Here is an 18,881-nt window from a genome sequence, read left to right as displayed (position 1 = left end):
GGAACAAACTCCGTCACTGGACAATTTAGGCACAAGCCAAAAGCAGCGGTGCAAACGGCGAAGGCTGTTTTAGTGCCAAGGGACAGCCGAGCTGACCTCTTAAGGTTCATCCCAGCCCTGCGACTTTGTATTCTAGCACCGCAATTAACCCTGCCTCCCTCTTCTCTAACAGCCCTCCCTTAATTCCAGGTAGCCACAAGAGCAGAATTTAGCATTCTATAAAAATTACAAATACAAAGTATCCCATACAAACACCCGCATCTGGGAACACAGGGAAAGCACAAACACACAAGCACATTCGAGCCTCCTCCTGCCCCAGGAACGCAGACAGCGCAGCTTTGCTCTTGCGCACACCGTTATTCAAAGCTACTGGCTTCCACCTCCATGGCTTCTGCTGCGTGAAACGGCCCCGATTTCACAGTTTCTACGCTTTTAGAGGTTAACTGCCAGCAACGCCTTAAAATGATTACTAATCCTGCTCCAGCCAACAAAACATCAATGTACTTCGTAAAGCCAGATTGTCAGCGTAAAGATCTTAACGCTGACCCCCTCGGATGCCGAAAGAAGTTAGTACGCTTCTGTTGCATACTGTAAAACCAAAGTGTGAATAAACTGCTGAACATCCAGCCTGACTGTGGCGCAGGAGACATCGAGCATCCTTCTGTCCCAGGGATGCCAGTCGGGAAGCATCGTGTGCGCGTTACGGCCTGGCTTAAACTTGGGAAGATTAGAGCACAGTGGCTTTGCCTAATCACTGCTTTCTTCTGTCAAAACGGATTAAAAGCAATAGCTTGTATCTCTGCCTTCTTTACAAGTGAACACTAGTTGGGTGCAGATGGATGAAACCCAACTAGAAAAGAACCTAATTTTGTTTATCATTAAGTTTGCCTTTGTTTAGCAGATGTTTTCTGGTACCACAGTAGCTTGCTTAATTTGTCTCTGTAACATAGAAATGTATAACCTCAATTAACAAGCTGATTAAATGCTTTCCTATATTTGAGCTAAAATCCAGTTTCAAAAAAGGGGAGCATTCAATAGTACGTTATATAGCTTAAGTGGATCCGTACGTTTTAAGTTAGGTATTAATACTGCTAGCACGTTTTGCAATTTCCCCCCAAAGCCAAAAGAAACATCAGTCACAAGTCTCTTCATCTTGTTACAGCACTGCCAGCCTCAGTTCGCGTACCCCGATCTCCATTTCATCTTCAGGAAACCAATCCACGTGCTGCATTTTTGATGGATTTTTACCTATTCCCCCGCCTCAGGCGATGAGACAAACCCCCACTACAGAGCAATCCACGCAGTCACAAAATCTCCCATACGCTTCCTAACAACATTTTAGGAATGTGTTTTCTAACTAAATCTTCAGGAAGACTCAAATATTTGCTTACGGCAACCCGCTGAGCAGCGCGCTCCTCTGCGGTGTCCAGCGACTTTGCTAAATCCGACAAGACGTGCCGAGTACCACAGCAGGCTCTATCCCGGATCCCGAGAAGAACAGTGAGTTGCACAGTAATCCTGTCTAACCTTCTTTCTAAAAATATGGCAGCCCACAGGGCTACCTCGCTCCTAGGCTCGCGCTGAATTGTAATGAACAGCAGATGCAACGACACCCACAGAAAATACCGACATTCTGCACCACAAACCCAGCTGCTTACAGTACTCACACTTTTAAAAGAAAACTGCAGTGTAACAAGAGGCCCTTGCTTTGAATTGTAAAGGATGTCATAAAAATAATTAATAACCAAATGGACAAGAGACACATTTGGTTTGTGGGAGCAAGACCGGATCAACTGCATTATTTTTTAACAATACAAAAATCCTTTCACTCTGGGAAGACTGAGGAGCCTGGAAGGCAGAAGGAAGCTCTAAGCGTGAAACACTACAACCTTGCAAAAAGCGATGACGAGGCAACACGCACGTAGCCAAATTTTCTTTCCACGAGGACTCGGCCATGTCATGAGTTCAGAGCAAGAGGCACGATGTTCTCCAAGCGCTGCCCGCAAGCCCTCCTTCCCTTAACGCGACCCACCAGAGGGAACCACCACGCCACGTTTATCCCCTGTCCCACCACGAAGAGCCAAGGCTCTATCCAGCCATCACCTCGTGCCACTGGGGACCTGCAGACCCCATCTCCACCTCATGCCACTGGGGACCTGCAGACCCCATCTCCCCTTCCCTGCTACCATGTGGGATGTGACAGTAAGTCGATATAATTAAAAAAAACCCCATCTGTCATTCATTAAGCATTGCTTGATCCTGAAATCCTTCCACAAACAGATCTAACAGAAAAAGAAATTCCAAAAGAAAAAAAGCAATCAGCCCCTTAAGGAAGGGAAGCTATGCAAGTCGGGGACTCTACCGAGCAAGCTGCAGCCAACCAAGCACTGCTAAGGACAAGTACTGTCTGTCCTTGCAGCGGAATTTAAATAGCACCGCAAGTGGGGGGTTTAAGCAAATACTTGCTATGAATTCCAGCGGTTGCGTTGATTTCCTCAAGAAAAAAGGAAGCGACAATGCCAGACAAAAATGTCACTTCACAAAACATCTCATATTGGAAGTGGGGAGAAAAATCACCCAATCAGTAAATTAGCCTTTTTGTTTCATAAACCGCTTCAGTTAATGGGTTAAACATTTTTTGGTTTTGGAAAACAAATGTGCATAAATAATGTTCTGCACCATCTGCTTGTGATTAATATTACTGTTTAGAAGTGAAAGAATTTAAACAAGAGCCAAGAGGGGTCATTATGCTCCCATTACCAGTGCCTGCTTAATACAAATGATTTCTATGAAGCATCATTATAGAGGATGAACAAGTCCTCTTTATGATCTATCTGCCCAAGTCGTTTCACCTCTCTGCAAATAAATGGGACCTCCAAGCTCTTACTTACCAGTAAACAGAACTGTCAGAGGTTCAGCTTTTTGAACACCAAACATTTCAGTCACCTTGTTTTATTGAAAAGCAAACAGATTAATGATTGTGGGGAAAAAAGCCCTGGATTTTTAAAAGCTGTCTCTTGACTTTTTCTGTCTTTTAAAAACACAAAACCACAATACGCCAGGTTCAAGGGAGACGAGAGAGACAAAAGCACAGTTTTAGCTGCAGACAGCTCACAGAACATTACTGTTAACAAAGTGGAGCTGCTGGAAGAATGAAAAGATTTTCTTGCCATATCGACCTCATCAGCATGCTTTTTGCAGAGGCCACGACTATTTTTTTTAAATAAGTAGTGCATGAGTGTGCATGTATGTGTTTAGCTATACATATATGAACACAAGTACGTGTGTGTGTGTGTGTGTATATATATATATATATGTATACACACACAGCCCCCCAGGACTTTTGTTTGTGCTTCTACACAGCACTAATGCTCATTAATTCTCACAAACCTAAAAAAGCAGGGGGGGGAACAGTCACATATGCTGCTCTGGTCATCTTTGGTGAAATCCTCAGCGAACTACAGCTCCTGCTGAGAAGACGGGAACACCCCCCCGTCGGTATTGCACAAGTGCCTGTCCCTGCCAAGCAGCACCCCTCTGCTCCAGTGAGCTCCACCTCGCACATCACAAACCAGAAAACACTTGCAAAAACTGACACAAATTCCAAACCTAATCAGAAACCAAGGTCCCCAAACCGTGCGACACGTACCGGCCCCCAGTACACAGTCAGGCATACAAATACAGATCAGTACAATTAAACACAAGCGGGTAACATTTATTTCATACATTTCTTTTAATAAGGAGGTGCGAACAGAGAAAAGCATACCAGATAAAATGCATATGGTCTATACTTATTCTTGAACTTGACAGATTTTGGTTTGTCTTTATACAAACTTTGACTTTGTACATGATTAGACTTGTTTAATTGCTAATTCTGTTTTAAATCTAAGTTAATTTCTCATTACCCTTCCATTTCTACTTCTTATCCTCTGGGGAAAAGAGCACACTTATCATTGGGACATTCTCACATCTTCCAAAGAAGTGGTGTAGGTGTTAATCTTATGTTTATGTTTGATGTGGGTGTGATGACTACGACTACAGCTTTGGGTTTATTAATATGCACGGCTATCACCTCATTAGTTGCAAGGTTTGTTTTGAAGTTAAGCTGTAATATTTGCTGAAATGTCTGATCTGGAATAAAAGACTTGCTCATTGTTTGTTTCCTTTGCTTTAATCCATGCTCTAGTCACAAACTGTCCTTTGCTGCACTGCCTTACACAGCTTCTTCATGATGATTGCTTCTCCACCTTCCTTATCACCACGGTGGAAATTCTTGACTTTTTAGCCTACGCGAGCTTTCTGCATGGTCTGCTTTACACGGGGCAGCAAGGAAGTCAGGGTTAAATTTTCTTCCATTTACCTCCGATGCATTAAAACCAGCAGACAGCTGAAGGAGATTCCTTTGAGAAATAAGCATCCTCCTTGCACCGTATTACTCCGTAACCCATTCTGAAGATACAGAAGCACACACACATGTTCTGTATCTTAAAAATGGGTACAGAGTAATACTGAAAACCAGTCCCTTGAGGAAACTCTGCTGAGCCCTGGAATGCTAGTTATCCCCTCCATGGTATTCTGCAGTGCTGTCCTCACCTTGGTCAATCTAGCAACAGACCAAGGCCAGAAGAATCTGAAGTGTGATGAAAAATCTGTTTCTGTGCTTTTCTTTAGACCATAGCAAGGACCATACATAATTCATCAAAAACTCAGAGCTGCTCTTCAATCAAGGCAATGAAACCCATAGGGAAGGGGAGATTTTGTTTTACCGGCAAAGCAAAAATCAGACCCAGGTTCTAAATTTACAGCAGAACGACAAGAAAATGTTACAGTTATAGTATTTATACTTGACCACAATGCTCTCTCCAAATCACATTCAATAGGTGGCCAGAATCATTATTGAAAAAATGAAAAACGGAAAAAAAAAAAAAAAAAATTCAAATCTGCTTTTTCTTTCTAGGTGTTACAAAAGCATGGCAAAGACTGCATAGCCTATACAGAGCGATACCCGGCCACGGATGCTCCAGCTGCTTTTTCTTTCGTATTTATTCTGACAATCACTGCGGCAGCTCTGGCATCTACCCTGCTCATCCTCTTGCTGAGAGTGGATGGAGCTGAGACATCTCTGCATCTGGCAACATCCAGGCTAGCAGGTGAAATGTTTAAACCATCATCAGAAGTGAAGCCTCCTTGGTACCAACCACCGAGCTGGTCATGGGCTCTGGGTTATTTTTGTTCTCCTACTCCAGTGACAGCCCAGGGTCACATACACCAGCAGCCTTAGCATTTCACTCACCCTCTGACCGGGAGTAACAAAGTCAAGTCCTTACTTGAGCTCTACTCACTCCTCTGACCACAGCCCTCTTTCTCCCACCCAGGAGAGAGCCTCTGCTCTCAGGTCAGAGCGATCTCCCAGGAAGGAGATGCTGTGAGACCGAGGAGGAATTGAAGCTGACGCCCTGTTGCACAGCTGCTCGATGGGCCATCACGCAAAGGGAGGATCGATCTCCTCCTCCACTACAAACTCTCCACAAAAGCCTGAGGACAGTCTGAGCCTGAGCTCCGGGGAGGGGCAGGACCTCAATACATACTGGTAATTAGTGTTTCCCATTAGCTTCTTCGTCCCACTCAGCGCAGAGATTTCTGGATGACTCTCCAGAGCTGCCCGACTCCTCGCACCGATCACCCCAGGACACCGGGCGCCTAACCCAGGCATTTCTCCTCACCTTGCCAGAGCCTCGCACCTACTTCTCTAGCCACTGCAAAACTAGGCACCCCAGAAGAAATGCTCTTACCTAGTTGGTTTGCAACTTAAAATTTTCTACGTGTCTCTCTACTTTACACTTCCCTTTCAATCACAAATGATGTCGGTTACTGCATGCTCCAACTGTGCACACGGACTGAGTGAGCAGATGGGTTAAATTAAACAGTATTGTTAGCAACATTAGGAACCAGAGCAGTTACTTTCAGACACTTTAGAAACATTATAAATGTAATGAGTTTCTCTTGCCTTCTTTTTGGGGGGTGGGGGTGGTGTAGGGGGAAGGGCTTCTTTGTTCTTTAAACAGCATTTTCCACTGTTTCCAGAACTGACATTGGTTTTGAAAGTTCTAGTATATCTGAATTAACTTACCACAACACACAAATTTTTAACAAAACGTAACAATACTAAAAAGCAAGAAAGATATGAGAAGTTTAAAAAAATAAAGATTAGCTTCGGAAGGGAGAATAAACAGCAAAACCCAAAAATGGCTTACGTCCAAGCAGGTTTAAAGTGTCTTTAATTATTCATTACTATGTTAAAGGACAGTGGGCCACAATTTTAGAGATCCGAGACTCTAGCAACACTTGTGGCTGTCACGTGAGATTTCTGAAGCACATAAGAAAATTCATTATCCATCTTCTATTTTCAATACTAGTCAAACATCTGATTTTCCTTGCTGATTTTTCCACTGGGCACCTGTTTGTATCCCTAAGCATCTAAATCTCTATAAAATTCATTTCTCTCTTTAGTCTTTTTCTTTGTAGGAGAGGAGGGAGGGCAATAAAAGAGAACAGCAGTAAAAATATTTTATCAGAAGATCTGCAAGGCTAATGAGTAAGATTCATTCTGCATTACTCCACTGGAATCAAACCAGATGTTAGCATGGTCTACTGTCTCTGTAGAAAGTGTTGTTAAAATAAAATAATATGGTATTGCATTGGAAAACAGAAAACATCTGTTACTCACCTCTGTGTAAAATCTTTAGACTCCATAAATAGGTAAGGCCTTTCACAACCTGCATTTAAAAGAAAAAACAACAACACGTATTAAAGATTCCTGGTAAGAAACACTACACATCTCAGCTGGCGTGAGTCGTTAAAGACCCAAGTTCCAACGACGAACGGAGCCCGGACCACAAGAAGGGGAGACAAAGCACCCCTTCCGAAGGACCGCGGGACCCAGATGAACCGGCGCTGCAAACCTGCGGCAGACTGCACAGCAACAGGTTCTTCAAGAACACACGAATAAGCTCCTTCCCAGGCTCTGTAAGTTGAAGTTAGTTGAGCTTATACTGAATCCCTTTAGGCATTTCAATGTATTTTTAATTCATCTATCTTTGCCGGGGTGTCAAAAATCATGAAAGACCAAGCGCGTAATAACTTGTCTTGTTGCAACAAAAGCACCCCAGTGAAATTAAAGGCCAGAAAATAACAGAATCTCTACTAGCCTCTTCCACTTCATCCTCCCTTTCCCTTTCTTCCTATTTGGTGCACTTGTACATTTTCCTCCTTTACTTCCCATGCTTTTACTTACTCAATGCAAATGCTGAATATTTCTTCTTGAACTGCACAAATTGTCTCATTCTTCATATTATTCATCCTGGACCAAACGCAAGCCTTACTGTATCCCACAGCGCCAGATATACAACTGGGACCCGTACAAGACAAGAACTGGGGCAGACTTTGGCCTGCTATTCCAGAATTTGCTCCTGCCACTAGCTAAACTGTTAAAACCAAATTGAAAAACCTGTTGCTCCAGTATTACATTGGAGTGACTTAGGTATGAGATGCATTTTAATGAAAATCCATAGGACATGCATTTGTAGTATCAATGCAGGTGTACTTCCCAAAACAATCACCCATGACACCTCCTTACCCAGAGTATGTACATACGGCTCTGTCAGATCTGGCAAGATCATCACTGGATCCAGCTGCTACTCGGTCTATTTTCTATATACAATATGATTATAATAGCCCCAAATTAAACAAGCCGTTCAGTCGATTCACTAAGAAAGCAGTTGGATATTACAAGTTATCCTCTCTGCAGGTTCTGTTTCTGTAAAGTAATTAAACCCCAATACTTCTTGCATTTTTAACATTGTAATTTTTCCCCTAGATTTACTATTTTTACAAGCCCAGAGAACTAACAAGATTCAACAAATATACTCCTACTACTGCTTACTTTCTACCCAAACCACCCCTGCTGTCTCAGCCAGCTCTTTTAAGAGAGCAAATCTTTTTTACAAAGTTTCCACCTACGAGGCGACATTTCATTCATTTTCCTTGGACACTCTCTTTATGCATCGCCAGAACAATAAAGCATTTCCGACGTTCGTACAGTTGTATGAGTTTTTCAGACAAAACAATTACACTCCTTTCATTGTCCGAGTAGACTGAAATGAAATTACTTCTGTTGCGGTGATCAAGCAGAAGTGCTAAAAATACTATACAGCCTCAAAGCAGATAGCATAGTAATTTTCAGCCTTCCTATTGGATTCGAAACTCATTTTAAAATTGATTCTGTAACCAAAAACAATGTCAGTGGAATCTGAATCTCTTTTGTAAAGCAAATAATGATTCCGGATCCCCAGTAAATTGCTCTAGGTGGCAATTCCTCAGTGTTAAACTCATGCTCCATCCCCAACCATCTCATGGCCTCAGATGGTAATTACCTGTAACAAAAGGCCTTAGTCAAATTCTGCATGCCCAGCGCTGTGGCCTTGTTCACGTTAGCCTTTCAGAAAGCAAAACAGGGGAATTCTACTTACACAGCATTTTGATATAAGAAGGAAAAAAAAAAAGTACTGATACAAAAATAAAGACAGACGGTGCAACATTTCAGGCCTCCTCCAATGGTGAAAGTGATTTTGAGAACAGTAAGCTGCTTTGATTACTAAACACATATTTAGACTCTTTAAAAATCTTTAAGATCATTATAAAATTATTTAATTTATTTTAAAGCACGTTTTCATAGAAAAAAAGGAAACATTTCCTACAGAAAAAAAAAAAATCAACAGCTGTGTCTTATTAAACATCTTTATTATGCAACATGTGCTGAATAAGCCGTTATAAAAGACATGGTATTAAACAAACTCTCACATTCAGATTCTCTCAGCATCAGTGTACAAAGGAATGAAAAGAATTTTTCCCTTTATCCTGGGCTGCAAATATGCGCACAGGAGCCCCTCAAATGGACTAACCTGGTGTAAAGTACCGTTATTCACTTGCCTTACATTTGCCTATTAGGGAAGGACTCTTAAGTATTAAATATTATTCTAAAATGGTGCTGGAAGAGAGTATCTTTTGATTGAACATCTAGCAGGAATTATTGGTATTCAGTAAAGTAGGTTCTGCAACAATGACTTGACAAAGCCTTGACACAAGAAGTACTTCTACCTGCTGTCAATAACTCACTCTCTTGACAGTTCAAGTGCACATCCTTTCAGGGAGAACTTCAATCAACATTAGCACTCAAAATACAGTGCACAATGTCACTGCTTCAGAAATTGAAGTGAAAATAAACGTGTGAAGTGGCGAGCAAAGGCAGAACAAATTTTACACTGGCGGACCCAAAGAAGTACACATCAGTATGAAAACAGGAGCGACCACAACATCGCTTTGGGGTTCCCAAGATATCTTTTTTCCTTTGGAAAAACACACCAGTCCCTTGCACAAATAAAGAACACAAGAAAGAAGAGAGGTTTCCTCTTCTTGTTGACACTGTTGCATACAGGCAACCAGGATGAATTTTACGATGAAGTCAGAGATCCCTCCAGCTTCTCGGGGACCCAAGTCTCAGCAGACTCTACCTCTCTCTTAGCACTTTATCCTGCCCCTGAAAAACCAGTGTTTCTCCCCACGCCCTGGCAAATGCTTTCCTCCTTTAAGGATTTCTTTTCACTGCCTTGCTTTATTTTCACCATCCCGTCTTTCAGCCTCAAACCTCATCCCCGCCCTTTACTCCTCAAAAAAAAATAACTGATGGAGAAGAGTATCAGGCTCGGCAATACATTCCTGCTATTTCAGCTTGAAAGCTGACTGCCCGTCACAATTCATGGTGATCACTTCTTCACTGGGAAACGGATAACAAGAATGCAGAACACCGCTATGGTATAAGACTACGTATATTCTACGTGACCCTGTGATATCCAGTTTCATTCTCAGCAGATAAGGGCTCCTATCAGGAAAAATACAGTGGCAGTTGCTCTCATCAGAAAATGTTTGATTGTCTCAGCAGACAAAACTCTCCTCTGTTTCCTGCCAAACCATGAGAAAATCCGGTTGGGAGGGGAGTGTACGAGAAAGCAAGATCATTCATGACCATTAAGCAGTGCACTGCAGGTACCTGGTAAGCATTTATAGCGGTATTTGAAGGAAATGGGTGAGAAACGAGTAGCAACACAGTCCTGTCCTCTCAGCTACAGAAAGTCAGGGCTGTCAAGAAAGGGATGTCTCAGGTCGTTCAGCCCCAGCCTGTGGAGATCAAACAGTGCAAGGAAACGACCTCGAGTACAACTCGGTGCTTAACTGGGCAAGCGCGGCACAGGGCTAAGGTGCTCCCTTTGCCGTGTCCTGTTGAGCAGACGCAGATCTGGTTCTAGACCAGCTGGAATTTGCCGTGCCTTTCGTGCTCGTTGCTGTGAGTAGGACAATCGTTTTTAAGGGTTGTCAGTCCATCGCTTTTCATGATGATTATACTTGTATAACGAGAAAGGAAGCAAGAAAATCATCGAGTAGGAGTGAGGGGATGCTGGGATGCTGCTAAATGTCTGTACGTGCCTGCATCATTTTCCTCTGGAAATGGTTTCCCTTAAAAACTTCTACAAATATAACAAAAGGGTATTCTAATTAACAGATGTGCAGGTCACACATATTATCAAGCGGCTTCAATAGACTAATGCATTGTACAAGTCTCAGGAGAATAAAAGACAAATGACTCTGTGTATATGGTGCGAGGAAGGTAGAAAGAAAACATACAGACTGGAAAAAAGGACGGAAGCTCCAGATTTTGTCCACAGAATCCACCCATGCAACCTCCAGCTTTTGTTTGACATTCTCCTCCTCATCAGTACATGAACAGAAATCCTCCAGGCTTTGGGTAATCTTCACAAGCTGTTCGGGGTGGGGATTACGGTGTCTGTGTACAGCACTTGGCAAAAGGGTGCCCCAACCCACAAACTGGGCTGCTGGGCTCTACTGAAATGTCAGACACCAAGATGCAGGGTAGCCATTTGTGAAGACTTAAAGGAGCCATTCCTGCTGCCACTGATAAATTATAGAGAAAACAAAGGCTTTCACTACCTCCTTCCAACAAGTCTACTATGGCAATCGAGCAAAAAAATCAGCACCAGAGCAGAGGAAGCTGCCAGGGCTGGTTCAGCCTCAGCGCACACCTTCTGTTAGGGAGAAGCAGGAGAAAGGGGCGAGCTCCTTCTCTGAAGGCACCCGCTCCTTTGTTCCCCTCTTTGCTGACCCCCTGCACTGCAGCGGGCACGGTACAGGTTGCTAAAGCAGCAAATAAAATAACTAGAAAAAGCTCAGTATCAGCTCACTGTCCATGTCAGGGAGTCATGCTCGCTAACTAACAGATTTGTAAAGAGATGACCCTGCAGGTGAACAACAACAACAACAAAAAATATATATATGTCAAGACATAAAAGATGGGGCTGAAGCACCACCATTATGGTTAAGTGAAAAACTGGAAGAGAACATCTGCAGAATACCAAGCCAGGTGGGCTGGGGAGGATGGGGGAGAGGAGAGACAAAAGCAAGTGAGGAAATGATAAGGTAAGTTAGTGTGGGGGTATTAAGTACATACCATGAAGTGAGATAAGGAAAAGGAGAAGGGAGAAGCACCTGAAGAAATGCTTGAAGGCCCATCCCAGTATTATTACACTATACACATGCTACTTAGCGTCAGAAATATGAGGACACTGTGAGCAACTTATCATTCATTGCTCCATAGGGAAGAAGAGATGAAACGTTTTTACTCTGAACTAAAGGTGAAAAGCATTCAAATTCCATAAGAAACTGCTAAGCTATATAATGAGCAGATTTGAAACTACTTAGAGGAAACAGCATCAGAGAAGGATGTTCATCACCCTGGGCAGGCCACACAAATTAAGAGAAAGTAGAGCTGTGAATTACAATGAACAGAGACTAAATAGCTGCCTGTGTTGGATTAAAGGATTTAAATTGTCAGCTTGATGTATAATGAATGTGAAAACCCAGCACTTAATTAAATGGCACATGATAGAATAACTTTGTTATCCTTTAAACTGCTTAAGTTATCAAAGTATTCCTTATATTTAGCAATTGTTCAGCAGTATCTCTCTCCCTTGTGAGATCCACTAAGACACTGGTCATTTACCCTGTGTTCAGCTGTGGCAAAATATGGAACTCTTTTTTTGTACTGTCATCTCAGTTTTCAATCACAGCTAGTGAATTTCTAGCAACGCAAAGTCACCGAATGCTGCTGAGACACAATGATGGGCTACCAGGTGCTCTATGGATCCCACCTTGCTACCAAACCGAGCAGACATGGGGGACTGATGGTCTGTGATCTGGGAAGAACCATCTCCCTGCTCACCACCCCCAAAATGACTATTAGCTCTTCAACCGTGGGGGCTCACGCGTGAAGGGTCCCAGCACAGGGGTGGGAGAGCGGCCTGTCCCCAGGCAGCCTTTGTCGGGCCTGGCTCACACCAAATAAAAACTTCAGCCTCCTCCCTGTCCGCCTTAAGGAGTACGTCCGCCACAGGGGAAGACAGAAAATGTGTTCTGCTATTGCATTTTGATAACAGGAACTGACTTAATTTTTCAACCTGGAAAGCAAACCTAATTGAGTTACTCTGCACAGAATGAGGACAGTTAGAATGGAAATTACACAGGAGAATCAGCAGAAGCAGCAGACGAGGGATCACCGTAAGGGCTAGGACAGGGCTTCTGAATCACTTTTTAAAGGAATCATATAGCACAGAAGGACTTAAAGGCTAAATAAAGGCAATTCAGAGGACTGCTCCATCCTGCAAGGGTTGATATGAAGAAATATCACCACACAGTTCTCCAGCAAATTCATGATTTTTTTTTCCTCATCCCATTCAATTTATCACAGCCTTTTACATTTCTTGAGCCTCTGGCAACTCACGCGTTGGTCATTCTAAAGGAAGGCTTCCTAACCCCGGTGTCCTTGCGCACACAGGACGGTCAGGAAGAGCGTGAGATAGGAAGGACCCTCCCTTTTACACAGACGCAACGAGGACACGGATCCTGGCGATGACTCCGTGTCCCAAGGGGGCACGTGCGCGCTCAAATCAGAGAGGTGTTACGTGCACAATCAAAAACTGAAAGACAAAAAGAAAAAAGTACTTACAGCTACTGCTATTCTTCCGAGTACGTGTTCTGGAATTTTTCTATAAACATCCAAAGAACCCCCTGCAGGGACAAACAAAACATGCTTAGGTAATACAAAATGAAATACTGCCCTAGATTTGAAGTCACGAGGGTTTTCTAGGCCTTGGTTATTAATAAAAACACCATCAATGATATAACAATAACTGTGTCAGAAATAGCTGACCTTAAAAACCTACCAAACTCTGAATAAACACATGGAACAGTACTCAGGTCTCTTTTCACCCACATTACTTATATTTTTGCTTGCAGCATTAATACTTAAACTCCTGTTAGAAAACCTCCCAGTCACAGGACAGAATATCAAAACTGGAGAACTCAAAACCACCAGGCTTGGAGCAACTTCTCAGGAATAACAAAGTCATCCCAAAAAGCAACACTGGACTTCAAAGTCCAAAGTATCCTAACCCTCATCCCCAAGACCTGGCGCTAGCATTACACGGTATCTGATATGATACTTATACACCTGCTTAAAGCCGCTTCCTCCCGATGATCAAACCAGAGAAAGCTTGGTTGAGCATTGCAGTCTGCGTCCACACTCATGTCTGAAAATAAAAGACAAGGAGCTCCTGGGCAAGCAGATAAGTTTTGCCAGTAAACTCCAGTATGGGACACAACTTGCTATCTGGCATAACCCTGTCCAGCCAGCATCGCGCATTCGTGGGGAAAGGGAGAAGCCTAAGGCCCTCGAATGGTCCTAAGGACATTCCCAAGGGACCGGGAAGGATTGTTTCCCTTATCTTCTGCAAAGGAGATTCACGACCAAAACAGTGTTTAAAATATCCCTGGGGTGAAATACAAACTCTTGGGCAAGAAAGTAAATTTGAGAATTAAAAATATCCAAGTAGAATGGCAAAAAAAAAAAAGGGGGTGGGGGAAGACAAGGAAACTACAGGCAGAGCATATTACCGTTAGCTTGCAAGAGCGTGTTGTCTTATTCAAGGCTTGAGGTTCTCAGAAGTGCTCAGCACCGATCTAACCCTGCTCTCAGTGTAGCATATGGATTTTACTGATGACACCACTGGGAAAAGAGTTAGACCAATACTCGGCAACTAAGAAAACTACACCTTCTACTTTGCTTATGGTTCAGTTTTTAAAAGTAAACCCCATTCATTCTGAAATGCTGCAATCCAAAGAAGTCACAAGGTCCTTATTCCAGTCTTCAGCCTTAATTATACAATAGTTCTTATTTATACTATACTTCTTATTCTAATGATTGGGGTTTTGTGGTGGTGGGTTGTTGGTTTTTACCCCTCATTTTCCTCATCATCTCTACTGTCGGAAATACAGTATATGTTTGTCTTCACTAATGTTGCTCTGATTCCAGGTCACTGAAACCGCTATTCGTTCATTAAGTTTAATCTTTCAAATTATATTGTCCACATTGCCCGTGGATTATAATGAACCTCAGTTTTAAAAGTAAATGTAAGTACTGTTTAATGGAAATAAGAGGATGTAGCATCACAGATACTTACTGCTTATTACAAAAGCCAAAGAGAAGGCAATCATACGGCAGGTGTTAATGCTTATAACGTATCCTTAAATTTTGGACAAAAAAAGACCTATTTTCATACACCAAACTGCTAAGTCTCACTATTACAGACGTTACTAAAGGCAGCGCTGTTTGAAAAATGAAGGAAAATATCTTTCTGCAAACTACTGGGGAAATCTGCTATTTTTCTATGGAGAAAAAATTCTGTAGTGGACATTTCCAAATCCAAATAACGTTAGCTCCCATTACGTGCAGACATCCAGGTACAGTCTGATGACCTGCACCTCTCGCTGCTTTTAAGGAGAATTTAGCGGCTGTTCAACAGTTTCAAGGAGAAGAGGCAACAACATAAGTAAAAGGCAGTAGTGCATTTCACCATCTTTCTTTAGAACATCATCTTTATTATAAATATAAAAGGGCAAAGATTAGAAAGCCTCATTTCACACCTCTCTTGCTCTTTAAGATCAATTGGCAGGTGGGAGGGCGATCCAGGTCAGTTGAACCTCAGTGTTTTGGTATTTGCAGACTTGGAGTTATTTGGCTTTTTCCTGCTTGCAGGTGCTAGGAAAAAATCAATATGATACTTTATGTGCACCTCTTTCCTACGTGTATGTGAGTGATGAGGATCCCAAAAGAGGCAGATCTGTCTGTATCCAGGTAATTTAAAAAGGAAATGTCTATGTTTTGGAATACGGTACAGGATACAACTGGGTAAACAGAGTCATGGGACATGGATTCGGGAAATACTACAAACTGGCCTAAGACAGTCAAAGGGGCTAAAAATTTGTCAAGGTTAAAGCTGTTCATCTGCAGGGTGAGAACGTATTTTTTCTTATCTTCACCTGCATCCTTACACGTCAAAATTAAAGGTCTGGGGAAAAAAAAAATATGGCAAGGTCCCTTTATTTGCATTTTGTTCTTCCTTTAAATGATTGCTGTTGCTTTCTGCCAGAAGGAGCGCACAACATGAGGCAGACCAGAGGTCATCTCCAGTATAATTCCAAGTAATTTGTGCATGGTCAGTCAACACCATCGTTGTGCAACATCATGAGGGATGCATACCCTAAAGGCTTAAATATTTTCAAACAAGAATTCAGAACTGCAAGCATTTATGTCCATCATTTTTAAAAATCTCTGAATTAGGAGCGCACATACTCTAGGCAGATGCGTGTTTCGGCACGAGCAGATGCTTCCTTACTGCATGTGACTACTGCTTAACACAGGCTTGCAAGTCTGAGTGCAATTGCAAGGACAGAACAGAGAAATGGCTAACAGTCACACAGCACGAGAACAGCAAAGAATTTAACTTGTGGGCTTTGCTGAATAAATAGAATACTTTGTCATCAAATATAGAAAATCTGAGAGAATACTCATACTTGGAAATGGGGCACAGCGATCACAGGGGCAGAGGGAGTATAAAGAGAGAAATAACAGTAATAACAGACCATTTTAACAGGGAGAAAACAAAATGCACCATAAAACCCTAAAGGGCTTTATCTGCGGTCCCCATCAGAAAGAAAGAAGCTACTCAACGATGCTTAATGGTACACATTTAGCTTTGGAAATTTTTCCTGCCAGAAAGCCTTCCCTCCACAGCAAATTATTTGCTAGATCCTTACTTCTTTACATCCAGCTTAACCGAACCTTTGTGAAAAACCTGGATAGGGCATAAAATGCTGGCTCATAAGAAAATCCTGGAGAGAAGAATAGATTATTGCTTGTAACGACAATGTGATGTCAAAAGTTGAACGCTGCGAAGGGGGTTCTTGCGCACGAGACACAAGGGGACGGCATCTGTCACGAGACGCTCTCAGAATTGATACACAGAGGGCAGCAATGATTATAAATTGCTGTAATCAGTATACTTCTCCTGCCTTTTCTCCAAGAATGCCACACAGCACAAGATTTCAAAGCAAAGTACTAATACATCTCCATAACGACACTGGCATCAGATTGTGGGGAAGGGGATACTGTTGGCCTGAAGATTCACACTGGGAGAAACAAGAGTACACTCCAAAAGAAACTCAGCGCAGCACTGCTAAACAGCTGTGTTAGAAAATAATTCCTTGTCTTGCAATTAAGAGACGATTTCCACTGAAAACACATAGGACATTGGGTTAATAGATTTCTTTAAAAGAAAATCTGTTTTGGCTATCAAAACAGTAAAAGTGAGGAACAGCTGTTTTGTCAGCGAGGACAGATTGTATGGAAGACTCGAATATCAAACCACAAATTAAGCTAGCATTTATTTCTCTTCTATTTACATTTTCAATAAAAGTAAGGGAAGTTACACTCAGGGAAAATACAGCGTACCACGGAGAATATAACGCTATTCCAATACTAACCTGTTTTTTTAAAAACTACCTGCAAAGTTATTAATACTTCATATTTTTGAGTCATGCTACTGCATTTTGCTCCATTCTGGAGAAGCACATCTTGATATGATTTTCCCATTTACATACTTAGCAATCAAAAGCACACTAGATACGCAACTCACCATCCATGAACTCTGTACACAATGAAATTCTGTTTTCTACAAAAAAAGCACCATAAAATCCTATGATATATGATGAGTCACACTGGAAAAAGAAGGGAAAAAGAGAAGCCTGTTTTAAAATCTGCTGTAAGATTATTATAAGCAAGAATAATGAAAATGAGAAAATCTATATACCTTATAAAGAATTTCTAACTCCGACATTATCTGCTTCTGGAGTTCCAGTGTTATATCTAAGGGTATGACCTAAAAGACAAAAAATGGACACGTGATCAGAGTTGACATAAAAAGTAAGTGAATGATTCAAAATAAAAAACTGAAGATCCACGTAGTAATTATCTTTACGTGAGAAAAGGAAAGAGAGGAATAAGGGGAAAGAATATTTTAATAGAGTGATGAGCCAAGGAAGGAAATAGAAAGGACAGACATTTACTTTTAAAAGTCAGTTACAAGTGCACTAAGTTATACAGCCAATTTTATCCATGAAGCGTCATAAGGTTTGTGGTTTAACCATTTGACCAAGAGATGAGTTAGAACTTGAAGAGAAGCCCCACGCGTAATGTAAAGAGCAGGCGCGGTCGATCTGCAGGTCGCTAAACTCAGGGCTGCTGCGCGTTCACCCGAGGTGCGCTCGCCTCCCAGCTCCTGCTCAGCACGGCCTCCTCCTCCTCCTCTGCCCAGCACCGACTCTTCTCGCTCCAAAGGCGTCTTGTGAAAAGGCCTGGAAGGCTGTGACCCCAGCAGCCCTGGCCGAGCGTGCCGACGTCAACTCTAAGGGCTAAATAGGTACCGTAGTAGCGAAAGCATCTCCGAACATCTCAGCGTTGCCTTAAAGGAGCGTCGCCTGCCATCACTCTCACAGTTCCAGTTTCTTTAATATTTACCCCCCTTTCTATATAAATTCCTGACATTGTATGAAACATGGAAAACTTAAATATACAGAAAAAAAAATGCAGTACCAGCAGATGGTACAGATGCTTAGGTAAGCATCACCAAAGCATTCCTCAAAACAACTACAAACAACACTCAGCAGCTCCGACCCGCCGCTCGCCACCATGCTTGTCTGCTGCCTCCTGCATCCATGCCCTCGTTGTTCATCATTTGGAGCCAGGCCGCTCCCCAGGACCAAAATACCGAGTGCTGCGGGGAAGGCGGGGTGCAGCGCCTGCAGTTACAAGTTTTCAGGATTTTCCAGGACAGATCCTCTTAATAAGGATGCTGGTTCTGAGAGAACCAGCGCTGAAAGTCAACTTTTAGAAACAATTCTTTGCCATGACTATTTGAAGAGCTGCACGCTTAATTATTAAGTACTACTATATAAAGCAAAATGGACTCCAAATGCATTTAGCCAGGCTCCGTCTGCTATCACACAATATTTCACGGTTTAATACTTTAAGCTAAAGGGAAACAAAATCCAGTCAATTTGCAGAATTAGCAGAATAGATATTATAGGCTGCGTATACTGCTGATGAAACAAAATACACAGAGACCATTGCCAAACACACGCGTTTTACAGTATCAAAATCTGTCTAAAAGAAAAAACGATAACCTGTTTCTATCAAGAGTTTGCTTTAGGGTTATTTATAAAAGCTGTCACTAAACTAAATTGTAAGTGTAATACAGGGCTGCCAAGAAACGTTTAACACACTTGTCTAGATCAATAATCATTTGCCAACAATATTCACTTACATTCTTCCAGCGTGAAAAACTTAAAAATAATTTGCT

At 42.2% G+C, this 18,881-nt stretch overlaps 1 protein-coding gene across 6 annotated transcripts in view; it reads right to left on the bottom strand.

Moving 5' to 3' along the window:
- MAP2K5 (mitogen-activated protein kinase kinase 5) overlaps nt 1-18,881 on the bottom strand; it is a 148,631-nt gene that overhangs the window by 71,512 nt on the left and 58,238 nt on the right. For all 6 annotated transcript variants that reach the window (XM_082322395.1, XM_082322391.1, XM_082322393.1 and 3 more), the window contains 4 exons: nt 17,334-17,402; nt 17,160-17,241; nt 13,133-13,194; nt 6,728-6,776 (listed from right to left, as the gene is read on the bottom strand). In XM_082322395.1, coding sequence (XP_082178521.1) covers nt 6,728-6,776; nt 13,133-13,194; nt 17,160-17,241; nt 17,334-17,402 — 262 coding nt within the window. The remainder of the gene's footprint in view (nt 1-6,727; nt 6,777-13,132; nt 13,195-17,159; nt 17,242-17,333; nt 17,403-18,881) is intronic.

Source organism: Platalea leucorodia (assembly GCF_965183815.1).
Source record: "Platalea leucorodia genome assembly, chromosome: 9".
Classification (NCBI taxonomy): Eukaryota; Metazoa; Chordata; class Aves; order Pelecaniformes; family Threskiornithidae; genus Platalea; species Platalea leucorodia.
The sequence above is the reverse complement of the archived record's forward strand: the minus strand, read 5'-3'. Positions and strand labels throughout refer to the sequence as shown.